The sequence below is a fragment of the Crinia signifera genome, chromosome 2 (assembly GCF_055691185.1).
Source record: "Crinia signifera chromosome 2, ASM5569118v1, whole genome shotgun sequence".
Taxonomy (NCBI): Eukaryota; Metazoa; Chordata; class Amphibia; order Anura; family Myobatrachidae; genus Crinia; species Crinia signifera.
The window spans coordinates 237,774,030-237,792,974 of record NC_139218.1 but is presented as its reverse complement, the minus strand read 5'-3'; the positions used below and the strand labels follow the sequence as shown (position 1 = coordinate 237,792,974).

Below are 18,945 nucleotides of genomic sequence, written 5' to 3'. Positions count from 1 at the left end.
CTGACACTATGGTGTGGTGGGTGAATAAAATAGTGTGCCCGAAGCATTGCGAGTGCAGCGAGCCATGCGAGGGGACGTGGTGGTATGTTTCGGTGTCCATGTCGGCACATGTGCCGACAGGCAGTATTTCATGCCCTACCATCCACTAGGACATAAGGGTAAAAAAAACAACAACATGTTGACTTTTTCACTGTCGACCTTACCCATGACAACCTAATGACCCTGTCGACCTTATCCAAGTCGACCTAATGACCCTGTCGACCTTATGACCCTTTCGACCTAGACTCATGTCGACTTTCCTGCATGTCGACCTAATGACTGTCTAACAACTTGCTGGTGACCAACTGATCCACACACAGGCTGACACCAGATGTGCTTAAATTAATCTAAACGATATTTGTGGAATTTGGCATAGAACAAATTAACAAAGAACTTTGGATTTGCAAACACGGCTCGGGTTCCTGAACTCTAGAAATAACAAGAATAATGGTTATTTATCAGAGTGTAATACTGTGGCAGCTCTTTATTTCTGTTATAATCTGCATATGTACCCATTTATACAGAAAGCAAATAGATCTTCATGCAGGGCCGGTGCAAGCCCCCCGCCCGCCCCAGGCAAAAAAAACGTGCGCCGCCCGCCCGCCTGCCGGGGGGGGGGGGGGTGGCGGGTGATACTGCGGTGGGCGATATCCCCCCCCCCCCGGAGCGCAGGTAGTGCTGCACAGAAATCTCCTTGGCGGGGAGCTTAGTAGTTTCATGGCACGGGCGGTATGGGAGCGGGCGGCGCGAGCAGCGTTTTTTTTATAACACGGGGATAGGAGAGAGGAGAGGGGAGCGGGCGGCGCGAGCAGCGATTTTTATAACACGGGGATAGGAGAGGGGAGCGGGCGGCGCGAGCAGCGATTTTTATAACACGGGGATAGGAGAGGGGAGCGGGCGGCGCGGGGGGAGCAGCATTATTTCATGCCACGGGCGGTATGGGAGCGGGGAGCGGGGAGAGGAAGGATGAAGAATCACAGACTTACCTGCTCCCTGCTCCCTGCTTTCGGGTACCTCGGCGGCTCACTACCGCCCTCCAGCGGCCGGCGCCCTAGGCAAATGCCTAGTTCTGCCTAGTGGTGGCGCCGGCCCTGTCTTCATGCCAACATTGCAGAGTTTGCAGGGGTGAAAGAAACATTGAGCATCCACTGCTTGTAGGAGCTGTGCATATTGGGGGCATTGCTTGCTGCATGCAATTTACACACAATGGCTATGCCTATTAATGTTGTAATCTGCAAAAGGAGATTTATTTTGGTGACAATGGGGCAGATGTTTAGCCTCATTAGCGAGGCGAAGCAGGAAGGGACATTGACAAGATGTATTAACATCTTGTCTGCCGAAGTGGGGGAGCGCTAACTCCCCCCTCCGGTGATGTCCCCTCCTGGAGATAGTGAATCAGATTACACTGATGCGCTGTCTCCTGTTCCCCGGCCGGCTGCACTGGGCATACGCGGGATCTCGCTGCTCATGCAAGATCCCCAGCGCAGCCCAGAGCTAACAGCAGCGCCCCTGTCCTGTACCGCATCCCAGCTCCTTCATACATGGGGGAGAAGCATACCTCCCAACTTTAGCTGCACGGCAGCCGGGACTATGCTGCTGCGCGCCGAAATTTTCGGGGGCGTGGCCTAACTTGAGGGCGTGGCCTATACTCGCGGGTCTTCCGCGAGGCCACGCCCCCATTTTGCCGCTATGGGGGCATGACCCAGAGGCTCTGTGAGCCTCTAGCCATGCCCCCAGCCCCCTGGCTACGGGAATAGACGCTGTGCGCATGCACACAGCGTTTATTCCCCGCTGCTTAGCAGCCGACAGGGGGGACTCCCAACAGCCCCCCCACACCGCGGGACACTGCCGCCCGCGGGTGGGACATCGGGACAGGCCCTGACAATCGGGACTGTCCCGATAAAATTGGGACTGTTGGGAGGTATGGAGAAGTGGTATAGTGCACATAACGTGCACTGATACCCCTTCTCCCCCATAACGACCCTTCATACATCTGCCCCAATGTTATTTAATTTAAATTCAAGAGGTGAAGGAGGCACCTTTAGTGAAGACCACAAGATACTTTTCCCCCAGCAAAGGGTTCAGTTGGAAACCAGGCTTTCACCTTTTCTTTCAGTAAGATGACTTGAACCTTGTAGTAACATTCCTAAGAACTAAACAAAAAATATTTCTGAAGCAAATGTTCCTAATGTGCCAGCAGGCTGGCTGAGGTAATGCAGTATTTTCTGTGTCTTCTTTCAATAAAAACAGAATTTACAACTACAACTTTTACTATTCCACCATCTTTATTTCCAAATAGATCTGCAAATCTGAGCGCACTGTCCTCTCCAGTGGGCAAATCCATGCGCACAGCAGAGTTGGAGAGAGGTTTAGCAATTTATTTGATAGCGATACAGTGGAGAAGTTGCCCATATGCTCAATAACAGTCACCTGGAAGCTCATTGGCTGCTATAGCTAACTTCTCCACTTTATCTTGCGTAAAGGTTTGATACTTGTCCCCAGAAGTGTTGCCAAAACTTTGTGGGTTCCATAGTAATATTTTGAAGGGGCCCCTTTCCCAATGCTTCTAGAGAGACGCCTCTTTGGAGGACTTAGTAATTATATGCTCCATAGTAGTGCCCTAGTTTATGTTATGCCCCATAGCATAACATAATGTCCCAATTTTTGAAATATCTATATATTTAAATCATAAGCATGTCAAATGTCTTTATACCATTTTTATTGTGCATTGTTGCAAATTTTTAATAGAGCACAGTATTCCAATATAAAAATGTATATAGATAGGACCAGGCATGATTACTCAGATAAAACAAGTTTATATGAGGGCATAAGCTCCTGAACAAAATTATCCGATGTATCCAAGTGCAAATTGCCTTGTGTCTGTTTTACACTGTTCTCTGCACTTGACACCACATTCCCTGGGGTTTTGACAGTTTATAGTAAACCAACACAAAAGCAAATGGGTACTTCCTCATCTTTGCGGCCACCGCTTACGTTACGTCACCCTCCTGTGTCCACGCCACCATGTACCTTTAGTAAAGTTGTGGTGAGCGAAGCAAGCCACCGAGCCTGAAGCGTGGCGAGTGAAGCGAACCTGCGAGGGGACAATGGTGCTACTATTCTGCCATTTGGATGCTCCCAATATCCTCTTCACATTCTGCCAAAAATCTTTACGTAGTGGCTAAGTAGCGGCTAACGGTGGCCGCAAAGATGTGTTAAAATATTGTTATTATAGCTTTATGTCAAGGTTTCCATAACTCCATGCGATATTGAGTTCTGGTCCTTTCATTTAAAAAAAAATCTATGAAGTATCCAGAGTGTGTGTTTCCCAACCAATCATAAAGCTAAATATTGGTATTGTCCCAACTTGTGAGCCTTCCCACTAGTGTGTCTAAAAGGTGCCCATACATGTACCAATTATCCGGTACTTTTTGTGCTAAAATAGCATCACATCGCATGCACAACGCATGCACAACGATGCTATTTTAGCACAAAAAGTACAGGGTAATTGGTACGTGTATGGGCACCTTAATACATGCAGCCTAAAATAAGGAAGAACATTTCCAGATCAGTATATCTCCATCTGGTGGTTGTGTTCGGTATTGCAGCACAGCTCCTCCTCCGTTCCCTGACGTTGGCTTGGCCTGGCAGCAGCAAGAGCAGCTTGTGCAAGATGGCGAGCAGAGCCATGGCCGTGGCTTTGAGTAGGGCGAACAGGATGCAGGCCTGCGGGCCGGGCTTAATGCGGGTCAGGTAGGATCCACAGTCACTAAGGCTTATTGCTTCAATGCAGCAAGATCAGAGTGTCCGGCATGGTTCCAGCAGCTTTCCAGAAGACTGATCACATAAGGCAGGTGACAGGCGGCACAGGTCACTTTGCGGGCGTGTGTGCGGCCGCTCTGCCCTTGCCTCCTGTATCTGTCCTACTGTACATGCATTGTGCCCTCCATGCTGTGCATGGGACTATGGCAGCTGCAGCCTGCTCTGCTCAAGGTCACTGCCCTGTGCTTGGATATAAGGTACACTCGTCAGGGAGACAGCGCACACACATATGCAGCCTGAGTGCCACTCGGCACAGTGCTTGCTCCATAAGACTGAAGTGCACTGTTAAAGGATCTTTAATATAGTCTTATGTTGGACATTTAACTTTGATGGACAAATGACAATAGCAGTGGCAGTAATAAGTGCAATCATGTATCATAGCTACTGTTATATTACTGCAAACTTGTAAAACTTTATTACATTTAACAGGAGGGCAGCTGCAGCGCCGTGTTATCTTCCATGCCAACACTGATAATATGTGCATCTTCCTGAAATATGCATTGAGTCTTAAATACAATATTTACATCATTCTTTATTTTACGGCTACCAAGATAAGTAAGAAATACATCAGAGAGCATTGACTAATTATCACGGTTTCAAACCCATCAAGCCACGGTCTCATTATGGCCCTTATTCTGATCGGTGCGGCCGAATCCGAATATGCGGCCAGCACCGTGCGTCCTAAACCCCGCCTTCCATATGGATCGCCAACTCCGTCCGTATGCGGTAAGAAGCTGTCCGAACGGACCGCACGTGTATTTCTCATGAATACACCTCCTCCATCTCAGGGAACCTCCCCCATCATTCGATGGTCGCAGAACATCGAATGCAGGGCCGAGTGGTCCGCCAGCTCCCGCAACCTCAGACCCACATGGGCATTTCTCCGTGCAAAAGCAGGGATCTGGGCGGGCAGCTGACATCCGGCAATGTCATATGTCCGCCCCCTACACGTGCGTCACGGCCGCATTACCATACGTACGCCCAGCGTTTTCATGGGAACGCCCATGAAACGTGGGGTGTAAACATATGGTAATGAGCCCAAACAGCCCTTCACACCCCTCTCCACCCCCTGTTCGTAGTGTACACATTTCATGCGGAATGTGGCCGTGCGTCCGGCTCGCACATGCGCAGAGACGCCTCTGCACATGCGCAGACACAAAACATCGGCGGCACAAACGCACGCTGATATTACCACAACCAACCAGAATAAGGGCCTATGTATTGGCCTTTAATTTGAGCTATTTTTGGCATGTTTTTTTTATTTTGATTGTGAATGAGATCCTGGGTTCTTCTCTTTATTCCATGTATATTCATTTTTCTGGGAACTCGGTCTCTAATGAGCAAATGTGGGATTACTTTAGTCTGCTCATTTTGTTTTTAGTTGTACCCAATTCTTCTCTTTATAACCATAGAAATATATAAGCTCACCCCCTTTATAGCTGCAGTGTTGACCTAAACTGAACAAAACAGTGGAACGTGTGTATGCAAAGTATGCTGCACCCATCATAGTTTCTATTTTAGTACTTTGTTATTTGTAGCTGTCTCCTTCAGTTACTCTATATGTAAGAGGACGGTCAGTGTGTCACATTTATCTTACATGACCTTTTTACAGAGTAAAGCCCCATACACCAGAACGACATTGGACCAGAACGCACAATCTCAATGGGTTTTGCGTTGGATCGTGTGCACATTGTGCGTATTCTGGTTACGATGCACGGTCCCGCTGGTTGTGAAGTTGTCCCTCAGATCAGACTTGCTATACGTCTGATCCGTCGACTCTCATTACAGTCATAAGCAGATCGTATGTGCTTTTTAAGCACATAGTATTGCTTGCTCGACCGCTCCACAACCTGCATACGATTCGGTTGTCCTGATGTATAACCAGCTTCATACCCAAGATATGTAGGTTATATTTTTGTATGTTATGCCTGGTACAGTATAAAGATAAATTGACTATGCAGGCAATTTTGACTAGATCATATACTATCATTACTAAAGGGGTGTACACACGGTTAGTCAAAATCTCCTAGAAGGTTAGTCAAAATCTCCGTATTTTTCTCCTGCTTAGTCAAAATTGTCTAGCATAGATTGACTGTGCAGGCAAGGCAATTTTGACTAGATCATAGACTATCATTACTTAAACAAAATCGCTTAGTCAGAATCTCCAGTGCATCTAGCCAAAATCTATCTCAAAATTGTCCATTAGCCAATATCTCGCTGTGTGTCTGGGGCTTTTGACAAATTCACTTAGTCAAAATGGCTTATTTATTTACTTTATTATTTACAGTTTCTTATATAGCGCAGCAGATTCCGTTGCACTTTACAATAGTAGACAGTGATAAAACAAACTGGGTAACAACAGACAGACTTGGAGGTAGGAGAACCCAGCTGCAAGCTTACAATCTATAGGGATATAGGAGGGAAACACAAGGACAGGCACCAGTGATAGCATAGCAGTCCCACCAAGTTACATGTCCAGAAGGGACGCTATATAATACATACGTGCCTCAGAGGGTTATGCGTGTGGAACTTAAATATGATAGGCTTGCCTGAAGAGGTGAGTTTTCAGGGAACACTTGAATGTTTGGAGGCTAGTGGAGAGTCTTAATGTGGGTGGAAGGGCATTCCATGGGATGGGAGCAGCCTTATGAAAGTCCTGATAATGTCCAGCTGTCCCGGCACGTCTTCTGAACTCCCCAGTGTCTGTGCTGTGGGAACATGGCTTCGAACTTACGGTGATGTCATCAGAATAGGCAGTCCAGCCGAGACTATAGCAACCCACTATGCCTTGTGTTCTTAGTCAAAATTGGCCTGCAGCGCTATGCAAAGCCGTCCTCAATGCCGTGATGCAGGAGTGCACATTACCATTTATTGCTGGGTCATACACACTGGGCGGCTTTGAGCTGAAAGCAGTTCAAACTTTGTGTTTTGAGCGGCTTTCAGCTCAGAATCGCTCCGTGTATATGGGCCTTTAGTCTATTGAAAATGTAATAGAGTTTTGCAAGTACTTGTACATATTATGTATGTAATCTCTTTACAGGGGCCTGGCCACATCTAGTAAGAAAGACAAAGAAGACAGCTGGCTGCGATCCCTCTTTGTGCGTAAAGTAGACCCTCGTAAAGATGCTCATTCAAACCTATTGTCTAAGAGAGAGACTAGCAACCTCTACAAAATACAATGTAATTATGTCATCTTTGCTATCATTACAGTATATAGAACTGTATACTATAGAGTCTCTTTAGATCATTAATGTTGAAAACTTCAGTGGCCACATATGCAACCTTTTAAACCTTCAGAAGGGCAGCTTGTTACCCTGGTAATAATCTTAAAATAACTCATTTAATCATCCCTTCAATGTAGCCAGTGTATTTATCAAAGAATAACCTGTTCAGACACTCTTACTCACCCATGCAGAAAAAGCAGTCTGCTGCGGCTAATAAAGGAAGTAGCTGAGGATGAACTCTAGAACGTACCATGCAAGACATAGAAAAGGCCTAAGTGGTATTGTAAGCATGTGAGCGATTTTTTTTTTCTGTTGCAGGTTAGACAATGAAAACAAACATCGGAGTGTTTTCATTGGGTTGCAGGATATTGGAGAACATTTTTTTTTATATTGGTCCAAAAGGAATATTGTTGTATGGGGCAGATTGCAAAAACTGCACACAATCCCATTGTACGGCAGATCATAGAAGACCTAAGTGATTTTACTACTATGTATACCACAAAGGTGCAAGCAGAAATAAATATTTTACTTCCGGTAATACCTGCACATTGGGGGTTATTCTGATTCACTCGGAAAGGCACAATCACACTCTATTGGACAAAACCATATGCACTGCAGGTGGGGCTGATGTAACATGTGCAGAGAGAGTTAGATTTGGGTGTTTTATTGTTTCTGTGCAGGGTAAATACGGGCTGCTTTATTTTTACACTGCAATATAGATATCCGTTTGAAGTACAAACCCCACCCAAATATAACTCTCTCTGCACATGTTACATCAGTCCCACCTGCAGTGCATATGGGTTTGTCCATTAGAGAGTGGTTGTGCCTTTCCGAGTGAATCAGAATAACCCCCATTGTGTGCAGCTAATTGTTTTTGCCCCATGGTTTCCAGGATGATGCTTCTCAATAGCTAGGTGTATATTAAAGGTTATGCAATGTGTCCAGAATGATAGAGCCAAATCTTGCTATTGTCTTCTAATTTTCTCCTTCTCAACTTAATGTGAAGGTTTTTATTTGTTCAGGGGGTGGGAGCACAGTTTTTATATACTTTTTCATTGTTTTATTAACTATTTTATGTATTTTGAACCTACAATATCACTTATTATGGCTTATATTCTTTATTAAATTCCATGGAATAAATGTTCTGCTCTTCCTACGAACTATTTTGTTTCTATGGGTCAAATTGAAATAGAACAGATGATGACATTAACACTTATTTCTTTTATTTGTAAAATCACAGTTACACTTTTTATAATTTTTATTTTATTGAAGTTTATGACTGTAACTTACATATTTTAACAATCAATTGAGTTGATATCAGTTTTCATGGTTTTTCTGTCTTCTATTATTTCAGTTCATAATGTAAAGCCGGAATATCTTGATGCTTACAACAAGGTCTGGTAAGTTCCTTACACACTTCCAGTGGACCAACCCACCTTCCTTTTCACGTGTGTCAGTAAAATCTCAGTTCTATTGAGTTGGATCTAAATCTGGTGTGGGCTGAGCATCCGCTGTGACTTGGTGGCATTTGCCAGGAACAATATAGCTTTTTTTTTTTTTTTTTTTAAACCTGTGGGTGTGACATCATATCGTCACAAGCACTACACTGTTTTGCTGCAGAGAAATGGGGGGCGGTATCTGACTGCAGAGAGATAAGGGGGGGGGCTTGCTGAAAGAACAGAAGGGGAGTTGGCTGGTGAGATGGGGGAGCACTGCAATCTTTTTAGCAGCTCGGCAACTGTTATGAACTTATGCTGCTGTACAAGTACCTAGAAATATGGAGCAATTAAATGATGCAATAATTTTCTCCTAATAAAAACAGCGCAATTTTGACTAATGGTCATTATCGGGCTATCCAATTATAGGCTGTTTTTACTGTCCAAAACAGGACCCGCTTTTGGTTACGAGGGAAGTTCCAGGTGCCATGCGTTATTGCAGCTCTGATGGCTTCTTATCGTGGATCATGCTTTGGGTGCCTCAGCATAATCCCCGGGAGCGTAGGTTATTGGGACTAATTCAATAGTCCCCTGATGAACCTATTAGCAGCTGTAAATTACAGGTGTTAATATGATACCCCCCTTAGTCTAAGGATATGTCTAAAGTTTACCTTAATTTTCAATGACGTGTATGAAAACACAGGACTTTTGGCCTTATTCTGGTTTACTCTTAGAGGCAAATTCCTTCTCAAATGGACAAAACAATGTGCACTGCAGGGGGGCAGATGTAACATGTGCAGAGAGAATTAGTTTTGGGTGAGTTATTTTGTTTCTCTGCAGGGAAAATACTGACTGCTTTATTTCACACTGCAATATACAGGTGGAGCGCCTCTTTTTCAGCGCCGGGGATCGCCAGAATGTCCCCGCTGGTGATCGCCGGCAGAGAGGCGCACCATCTGACTGGGACGTGCATGCATCTCACACCTATGTAGCCACCCAATCGCAGTGCTGCCTGGGGTGGGGGGGGGGGGAAGGATGCGCACTGAGGGTAAGAGGGTGGCATGAACAGGGAGCAGGCTAACGATTGCAACAGAACAGCCCCATTGCCCAGCTTTACTTATCACCCCCTGTCTGCCAGACATGTGGGTCTCCTGGTGTGCCCTCAGGGACCCTGCCTACTACCTGCCCGGCGGCAGAGCAGCACCAAAAAAATTGCCAAATTTACCCACTGCCAGCAGCACCATGGACCCGTTGCCAGCAGTGGTAAGTGCGTCGGGAGGTCACTGAGCCGTGCCTCCGGGTCCTCCATCCCTCCAGGTGCAGGGGTGGCCAAAAATATTGTGCCTAGCTGAGGCCTGACCCCTAAATCCGGCCCTGATAACTGACAGTGAGGAACAGTAGAGTGGTGTGAGTAAGTCTACATGTATCACTTGTCAGTATTGGTAGCTTTGTGACCTAGAACTTTATATGTTTATATCTTACTGTAATATATAATATTTATATCAAGTCAAGGCAAGTCATTTTGACAGTGGTTTCCTCATAAAAAAGGGCTTATTGAAGTGGGTCACTGATTTTCAGTATTTGGGCATCCGGGTCTCGAGAGACACCTCCAAATTTATTCCTTTAAATATCACCCCACAGATTGATTATCTCAAATCTAAGATAAATATATGGGCCCGTCTTCCATTGACACTTACTGGAAGAGCTAACCTAATAAAAATGATTGTCCAGCCTAAAATTGGGTATGTAGTACAACACTCCCCCATATATATTCCGAGGAAAATCTTCAAACAGATGGAGGGACTAGTATCCTCATTGATTTGGGTGAACAAGAGACCGCGAATTAGGTTGAAGACGCTCACTAGAAGTAAAAAAACAGGCGGATTGGCACTCCCTGATTTCCGGCTCTATTACTTAGCGGCACAACTGGCTTCAGACAAGCGTCTACAAGCTTTAAATAGAGCAGACTGTTTAACGGAGCTAATAAGACTTACCACAAACGGGCATACCCCTCGCCAGATGGTCTTAGCCGGAAACATACGGCAAAACTGGCCACCAATAATAAAGCAGATTAATTTAGTCTGGAAACAGGCAGAAATTATTTTGGGCAGTAAGGGTATAGATCCAGAAACTCCGTTACATAGCGCAAGGGTTCTATCAGAGCTCGATAAATTACAAATGAAGAGTATATGGGGCGGAAAAGGTATCACAGAGATAGGTAATTTGATGGAGAATGGGGAACTATTGTCATTCAATTCCTTGAAACACTCTCATTCCCTCCCTAATAAACACCTATTTAGATATATCCAGCTTAGACATGCACTATCGATCCAATTTAAGGGCTCTACATTTAATTTGGAGCATTCTTTGACTAAAAAATTATTTCAAAGATGCCCCAAAAGACATGAAGTCTCATACATTTATTCGACACTCACTCAGGATTTAAACTTAGAACCTCTCCCAGGAATTAAGAGTAAATGGGAGAAGGATCTGGGACCCATAAATAATGAAGACTGGATGAGTGCTTTGGCTGACATCTGGAGAGCAACTAACTATCTCAGATTCCAGCAAATCCAGATGTTTATAGTACATAGAATTTACATGACTCCAAAACTGTTATTTGAAATTGGTGGAAGGGACAGTGATTCATGTCCTAGATGTCCTAATACTAGGGGTGATTTCTGGCATTTATTATGGACATGCCCTGTAATATCTAAGTTCTGGGGGGAGGTGATTGAAGAACTTTTAAAAAAGGGTATACCAAATGAAGCATGTACAAGTAAAGCATGTACTTTAGCAATATTTGATAAATCTTAGCTGGATAAACATACAAGACAATTTCTCATTATAGCCTTTACGTTAGCTAAAGTGTGTATAGCCAGGAAGTGGATGGCCAGAGATGGGCCCTTGTTAGAGATCTGGCTCGCCCTGGTTAAGACCACATTGGCCAATGAAAAATTTGTCCATTTAGCACGCGGTACAATACACGTATTCAATAAAGTGTGGAACAACTGGTTTGTAGCCTAAAAGATCTAGGATATTAAGAGAATGTGTGAACTCTTAATTACCCATGCCGGAGGGGTTGGGGGGGGGGATCGTAAGTTAGGTTATAGAATCAAGAGCAATTCGTAGAGGTAAGATGTAAATGGAAGATCAATCCCAGTGGTAGCATGTCCCTCCAGTTGATTAGATCTTGAAGGGTCGAGGGATTCGGAGGTAATAAGGGCTCTATGAGAGAAGGTTAATTTAGTTAATTTAGGATTTAGTCTGTGGCACATTATTCAGTACACCAATATATTGGCTCCTGGGGGAACAAGCCCCTAGGCTTCAAGTATAATAGAACACTACTCCTACCACTAATAAACATAAAAATTGTTCATATATAGACGCACTTTTTCCTTCTTCACTTTTTTTATTCCTTTTTTTTTTTTTTTTTTTTTCTCCTCTTTGTTTTTCTCTTTATTTATGATCCTGTCAGGATTACACAGAGAGGATATAATTCTATTTAATCACTTTAATAACACTATGCTAAAGACATATGAATTAGATTTATCTCACTTATTAGTAATATACACTGGAAAGAGAAATAGAGGGGGGGTCTTAGGGATAGGGGTTCAAAGTGGACCTAGCTCACATGGGTGCCCCGATAGTTAATGACCTCGGCAACTATGAAATAGATAGAACTACTGGGATTGCTCTCCCCCGTCTACGTTGGGGGGATATACCAAATGATCGTAAATCTTTTGTTTTAATGTATAGGACAGATCAAATGCTATGTTTTAGAAAATTATAAACTATGTCGATAATAATTAACAGTATGGACTGTCCTCCATTGTATGGAAATCGATGTTTGCTCTTGTTTCTCATTTTTTTTATACTTTGTCATACGGAAAAACTCAAATAAAGCTGAAATAAAAAAAAGGGCTTATTACTGCTTTTATAAATTGATTAGGTCTATTAATAATTTGTAAATAAACCAGGTTGTGGTTTTTTTACATTATTTTTACTTTCATTGTTTTCCAGCGAAGAGATACTGCCGAAGATCCATGCAGAAGAGGATTACCCCTGTACACTGGTGGGGTCCTGGAACACCTGGTATGGAGAACAGGATCAGGCAGGTACGTGTTAAACAGATGGTGCAATGCCTTCAGATTTTGACATTCAAGGTACTGCTTCTAGAAATAGCACATAAACATATTCTTGGTTCTAATACATATGTAAGTACATGAACCTCTGCTCTCCAAAATGCATTGATGAACTCCTGTGTGTGTGTTTCAGTTCATTTGTGGCGGTATGAGGGAGGATATCCAGCACTGACAGAAGTAATGAGTAAACTTAGGAAAAACAAGGTAAGTCGGCACAGAACAAATCCAATATCTCCAGCATATTACATTGTGTTTATATGGCAATACCATTTTCTATAGAACTGTACATTAACATTAATTATTCAGTAATAATAGATCATAATACAAGAAAGAAAGAAAACCCAGATAATATATGCAATATATTATCTGGGCATAATATATAGGCATCAACCACCGGAAGTAGGGCAATTATACAAAAAAAGAAAATACATTTATACCAGTATTTTGGTAGCATTGAGGATACTGAGAAAAGTTCATTACAACAAAGTGGTTGTGCCCACACGTAAGACAAACTAGAAGAAAAGGCAAGGAAAAACTTGGGTACTCTTTACCTAGCACGGCGCCCCCGCGATTGGCATCGCGGTCATCGGGGGTAAAAAATCGCGGCCATCGCATGCACTAAAAAAAACGGGTGCGATGCCCGCGATTTCCCATAGGGATCAATGTTAAAAGTGTCAATGGACGCGATTTTTGTGTTCAATGCCTCAATGCCCGCGATTTTTCCATAGGAAACAATGTTAAATGGGCCACCGAGCCCGAAGCGTGGCGAGCGGACGCGGATACCTGTGAAGCCCGCGAAGGGACGCGTTTACCTGTGAAGGTATCCGCGTCCCCTCGCGGGGCTCGCTGCGCTCGCCACGCTTCGGGCTCGCTGCGCTCGCCACACTATTCTATTCTCAACTCCACGCTGACGTGGATAGTGGGGGTATGAAAAGTTCGGAGGACGCGTACCGCCGCCCCCTTCGCGGGCTCGCTGCGCTCGCCACGCTTCGGGTTCACGTTGATCGTGGGGTGGCGTTAACAATTGTGGGGGCCATTTCAGACTTCAGAGGGCCTATTTGGGCTCTGTGGCCCATTTAACATTGTTTCCTATGAAAAAATCGCGGGCATTGAGTCATTGAACACTAAAATCGCGTCCATTGACACTTTTAACATTGTTCCCTATGGGAAATCGCGGGCATCGCGTCGCACCCGTTTTTTTAGTGCATGCGATGGCCGCGATGCCCGCGATGGGCGCTGTGCTAGGTAAAGAGTACCAAAACTTGCATCAGCTGACCCAACATTAGAAGTCGAAAAAAGGATGAACACAGAATGTATGCTATTACATATGTCAGTAAATCTAATTAGATTGGACAGGGCCCACAGATAGAGAGTTACTTCTCAACTCTTACTTCCTGTAAAACACAACAAAGCATTATTTATTTGTTATAAGTACTAGCTGGACTGATTTTACTGTCACATTTTCTTCCTCCTCTGCTACACAAACACAATACAAAACACAAACCTGCACTCTTATCCAAAAGGAGCCAAAGGCTGGGTTGCCATCCAGAAGGACCGGTGGATACCAATGCTTCAATTACACAGTGTATTAATCCCCAAATGGGGAAAAAATACCACTCACTAGACTTTGTGGAGATGGTTCAAGTTTTAAATTATTTATTCAGGAAATTGCTGCTGCTGCCAAAGTTTTGGTCCAACATGGACCTTTCTCAAGGCTTGTTGCAGTATGGTCGAAAATCAGGAAAAGAGGATACACAATGGGGAGCAAGAACATATTACACACACAACGCATATGGGATCTCTGACTAAGTTTTTAGTTCATTTTGAGTCCCTTCTTTTTATGCCATTTTCTATGAGCTTCACCTAAATCCAGTAAATAGGCACTACATAAATTACCTTTAACTTACTCCCATATTGAACTCCACCAACTTAAATGGTAAACATTGGAAAACTTTAATCATATCACAATAATTTTAATGTGTGTGATCATACTACTAGTGCAAAAGTCAAAACATATATTTAAAATACTGTATGTCTTGCAATGTCAATATAAGGATATTAAATAACGGTGTCCCAGTATTTAGAACCATATTTAAATCAAACTAATGAACAAGTCGTGAACAGTAGTGATACCTGATAATATAATAGATAGATAATAGATGGCTGCTTAATATCAGCCTCAACACAGGGAATGCAATTGTTTTATGTAAAGCAGAGGGACAGTATCCATGTATAGGCTCTGTTGAACTCAAGAATACAGAGGAACGCCTCTCCTAAAATATATGTGAGACATAACCTGTCTATACTGAAGGAAAGTGGCACTCCAGAATACTGACACTTAAAGGGCAAGGTGTCTTGCAATATTAACAACATACTGTATACCACTAATATTATATATACACGCTGTACTGCTAATAAACTGTTACATGCAGACAGTAATTATAAGGACTTCAGTTGAATAGCACAGTGTAATCTGGGCACTGAGACAAAGTTTTGTATCCAATTGTATAGCTACATTTGAATTCCCTGAACCACTGACTTGATACTTTCAGTCTGAAGATATCTGGCAGTGGCCACAGAGCCAAGTAATACCAGATATAGATATATACTACCGATTGGCTTCTTGAATTATGATACATTTATTCCCATAATAAAACCCAACACTAGTTACTTTTTTTGTATTCACTTGTGACTAAATAGGAGGAAAAAATAGAAACACAGAAATCAAGTAGCTTGGTCAAAATTTTTTATTTGAAATCACATTTTCATTCTTATGCACATTCTATTAAAACTTTTTAACATTTTCACTGATGTAATGAGCCATTATGTTACTTTATAATTAAAAGTTATATTTTAACAATTGTTATGTAAAGTGTGCCACATACAGACTCTTCTTATCGACTATCCAGTATACTAGTCTGACGCTGCACCCACAGATATGCAAACATAGCTGCCTTCTCCGAAAAACAATAGAAATTACTCCTTTTTGTGGTAGCTCCTCTACATCTCCTCATAGATCACATAAGCTTGCAGGAGGTGTCTATTTACAGAAGAAGCCCTTTGCTGCATTGGCATATTTACACATAGTAGCATCCATATCCTAAGCACATAATGTCCCAGTTAAACCTGATTATGCCCCTACTACAGAGTTATAACTGTATAAAAATTTACACTTCAGTTGTATTGCCCTATTCCAGTGGTTGCCAACCCTGGTCCTCAAGTACCCCCAACAGTGCACGTTTTCCAGGTCTCTACAAAGACTAGCAAGTACAATAATTTGCTCCACCTGTAAATTCTTTGAAAAGTGTCCAAATAATGAGTACACCTGTGCACCTGCTGGGTAACCTGGAAAACGTGTCCTGTTTGGATGATTTTAGCTGTGTAGCTTGTTATGGTCATTGTTATGAACACAAAGGGCCTGCCATTTTAATATGCTAGCATACATATGAACTAGTTGCAGTGTAGCTTCAAGCTTGTTATTTTTACTGTTGTGTTTTAAATACAATATGTTAGTGCTGTGAAAGTGCTAAACAAGCAGGGCAAGTGTTATCCAGCTTTTATATAAACTGACTGCAGTGCAAAAAGTAGAGCTGTGCGGGTTTGGATTTATTTGGTTATTGTACCGCCAAATAAACAAAAGTTTGGATTTATCCAAATTGTTCATATTGGCTATCCAAAACATGTAACAGCCAATAAGATCCCGCTTTGAGATTCCGATAAATCCGAACTTGCACATTTCTAGCAAAAAGTTATAAACTTACATCTGCTCTAGCTATCCTGTTAAAGAAGGGCATTAAGCAATCCCTAAATAAATTTGACTTTGAAAGTGCAACCCTGAATAATCACTAGCCTTTAAATCGCATATAATTTGATTTGAGCCACATTTCTCCTTTATGAAGCAGGGGAACCTGGAATTTTGACTTTACAGTAGGGTATATAAGTTTAGTAACTGGGAGCTGGCACTTTTAAATTATTTGAGTAGTGTGTGAGGGAACTGGTCATATTTTGGCTTCTCTTGTAAGGCAATATTATTTAGCAAGGGATTCTTCTAGCAGCAAGAGAAATATAGTGAAATGCCTGTCCACACTTGGGGAGCTGCCGGGGAGACCCCTCCGCCACTAAAGTTTGCACAGAGGTCCCCGGCCACTGTCTCTGGAATTTTTGGATGCCACTAACCCCAGCCTTGACCGCATCCTCAGCATGGCAGTTTGTGAGTATGGCCAGGGCACCCAGTTAGCGGGATGCCCTGCATTAAAAAGCTGTAATAGAAAAAGGCCATTTGAAAAAGGTGCCATTGTAAGGGGTGGTTCTAGACTCTGGTGGTCATGCCCCTTGCTTCCCAGCAGCCCTGGCGTATCAGAGTCCCGGTGGCCATCTTGCCAGTTCTGGGCACTGCCTTTTGGCATTTCGTCACATTTACAACAGACACAGAGGCTTCTGTTCCTGGGCATGATGATGGAAACTCTGAAGCAACAAGTTTTTCTCCCTCAGGACAAAGTTTCAGCCCTCCAGGTCATGGTCCATCTGATTTTGAAGCGCAGGAAGGTATCCGTGCTTCTGTGTATCAGACTCCTTATTCGTGTGGTGGTGGCCTTAATGGCAATTTCGTATGCCCATTTTCACTCCAGACTATTTCAGTTGGACCTGTTGGCTCAGTGGTCGGGTCCCATCTTTTTCTTCACCACAGAGTATCCTTGCCCTAAAGATCAGACTATCTCTCTTTTGGTGGTTGGTATTATTGCACCTGCTCACATGAAAGAGATTCAGACTGTGGGACTGGATGCTTCTCCACAGCGGTGACTTGTAGATCTTAGTTCCTGGGTTGGTACTTGTGTATTTTGGCGGCGCCCATCGCATACCATAAGGCATGCGATGCTGTACAATGTCATACAATTTTAAAATTGTATGACATTGTACATGGCATACAATGCCATACAATGCGATGCACCTAATGGGTGCTTACAATGTGAAATGCACCCCCACGCCACCCCCCACCCCCCCTACTATAAACGTGAACCCGAAGCGTGGCGAGCGCAGCGAACCCGCGAGGGGCGGCGGTACGCGTCCTCCGACCTTTTCATACCCCCACTATCCACGTCGGCGTGGAGTTGAGAATAGAAAGTGTGGCGAGCGCAGCGGATACCTGTGAAGCCCGCGAGGGGACTCCGATACCTGTGAAGGTATCCGCGTCCCCTCGCGGGGCACGCTGCGCTCGCCACGCTTCGGGCTCGGTGGCTCGCTGCGCTCGCCACACTTTCTATTCTCAACTCCACGCTGACATGGATAGTGGGGGTATGAAAAGGTCGGAGGACGCGTACCGCCGCCGCTCGCCACGCTTTGGGTTCACGTTTATAGTTGGGGGAGGTGGCGTGGGGGTGCATTTCACATTGTAAGCACCCATTAGGGTGCTTAAAAGCACCCTTTATGGTGCTTCTACAATCTTTCATCGCATAGGGGGCAAATGCATGCCATGCGATATAAACATCGCGCGATGCACATCTGGGGCGCCGCCATAATACACAAGTACCCCTGGGTTTTTGGACTCCACATGAAACAAGACTTTCTATAAACATCTTAGAGCTCCAGGCTGTTCTACACTCTGCAACTAGTGCATCCTCTACTAAAGGATTGTGCTGTCAGAGTTCAGTTCAACCAGACAATGCCACCATGGTCGCATATATAAATCGTCAAGGTGGTACCAAGAGTCGTGCAGCCATTAGGGAAGTCAGTCAGATTCTGATTTGAGCGAAGGAACATGCCAGCACCCTCTCGGCAATATTCATTGTGGGGGTCGACAATTTTGAAGCAGACTATCTAAGTCGGAAAGACCTAGATCCAGGACATTGGGCCCTACATCCGAAGGTCTTTTGCATGTTATCCCAATGGTGGGCCTTCCACAAGTGGATCTGTTGGCATCTCGCCGGAATCATCAGCTACCAGAATATTGTTCACTAACAAGAGATCTGGCAGTGGTGGCTGTCGACACTCTGATGATTCCTTGGAATCACCAGTTTGTCTACCTGTTCCCTCCTTTTCCTCTGATTCATCACCTTCTGCAGTGCATAAAGAGAGAACGTGTCAAGGTTCTGTTGGTGGCTCTAGATTAGCCCCATCAGGTTTTGTATTTGGACTTAAAAGCTTCTCATAGATCAGCCGTGGCCTCTTCCTCTGTGGGAGGATCTTCTGAAGCAAGGCTGTTTTGTCTTTCTAGTCTCAAAGCGTCTACGTTTAACGGCATGGATTTTGAGAGGGCCCTCTTGAGATGCAGGGCATTCCCCT

At 43.9% G+C, this 18,945-nt stretch overlaps 1 protein-coding gene across 1 annotated transcript in view; it reads left to right on the top strand.

Moving 5' to 3' along the window:
- The first annotated feature begins 3,634 nt into the window (after positions 1-3,634).
- Positions 3,635-18,945, top strand: part of NIPSNAP2 (nipsnap homolog 2) — a 30,788-nt gene continuing 15,477 nt past the window's right edge. The window contains exons 1-5 of the mRNA XM_083174074.1: positions 3,635-3,792; positions 6,902-7,041; positions 8,440-8,485; positions 12,545-12,639; positions 12,800-12,870. Of these exons, the coding sequence (XP_083030200.1) occupies positions 3,713-3,792; positions 6,902-7,041; positions 8,440-8,485; positions 12,545-12,639; positions 12,800-12,870 (432 nt within the window). The 5' untranslated portion in view covers positions 3,635-3,712. The remainder of the gene's footprint in view (positions 3,793-6,901; positions 7,042-8,439; positions 8,486-12,544; positions 12,640-12,799; positions 12,871-18,945) is intronic.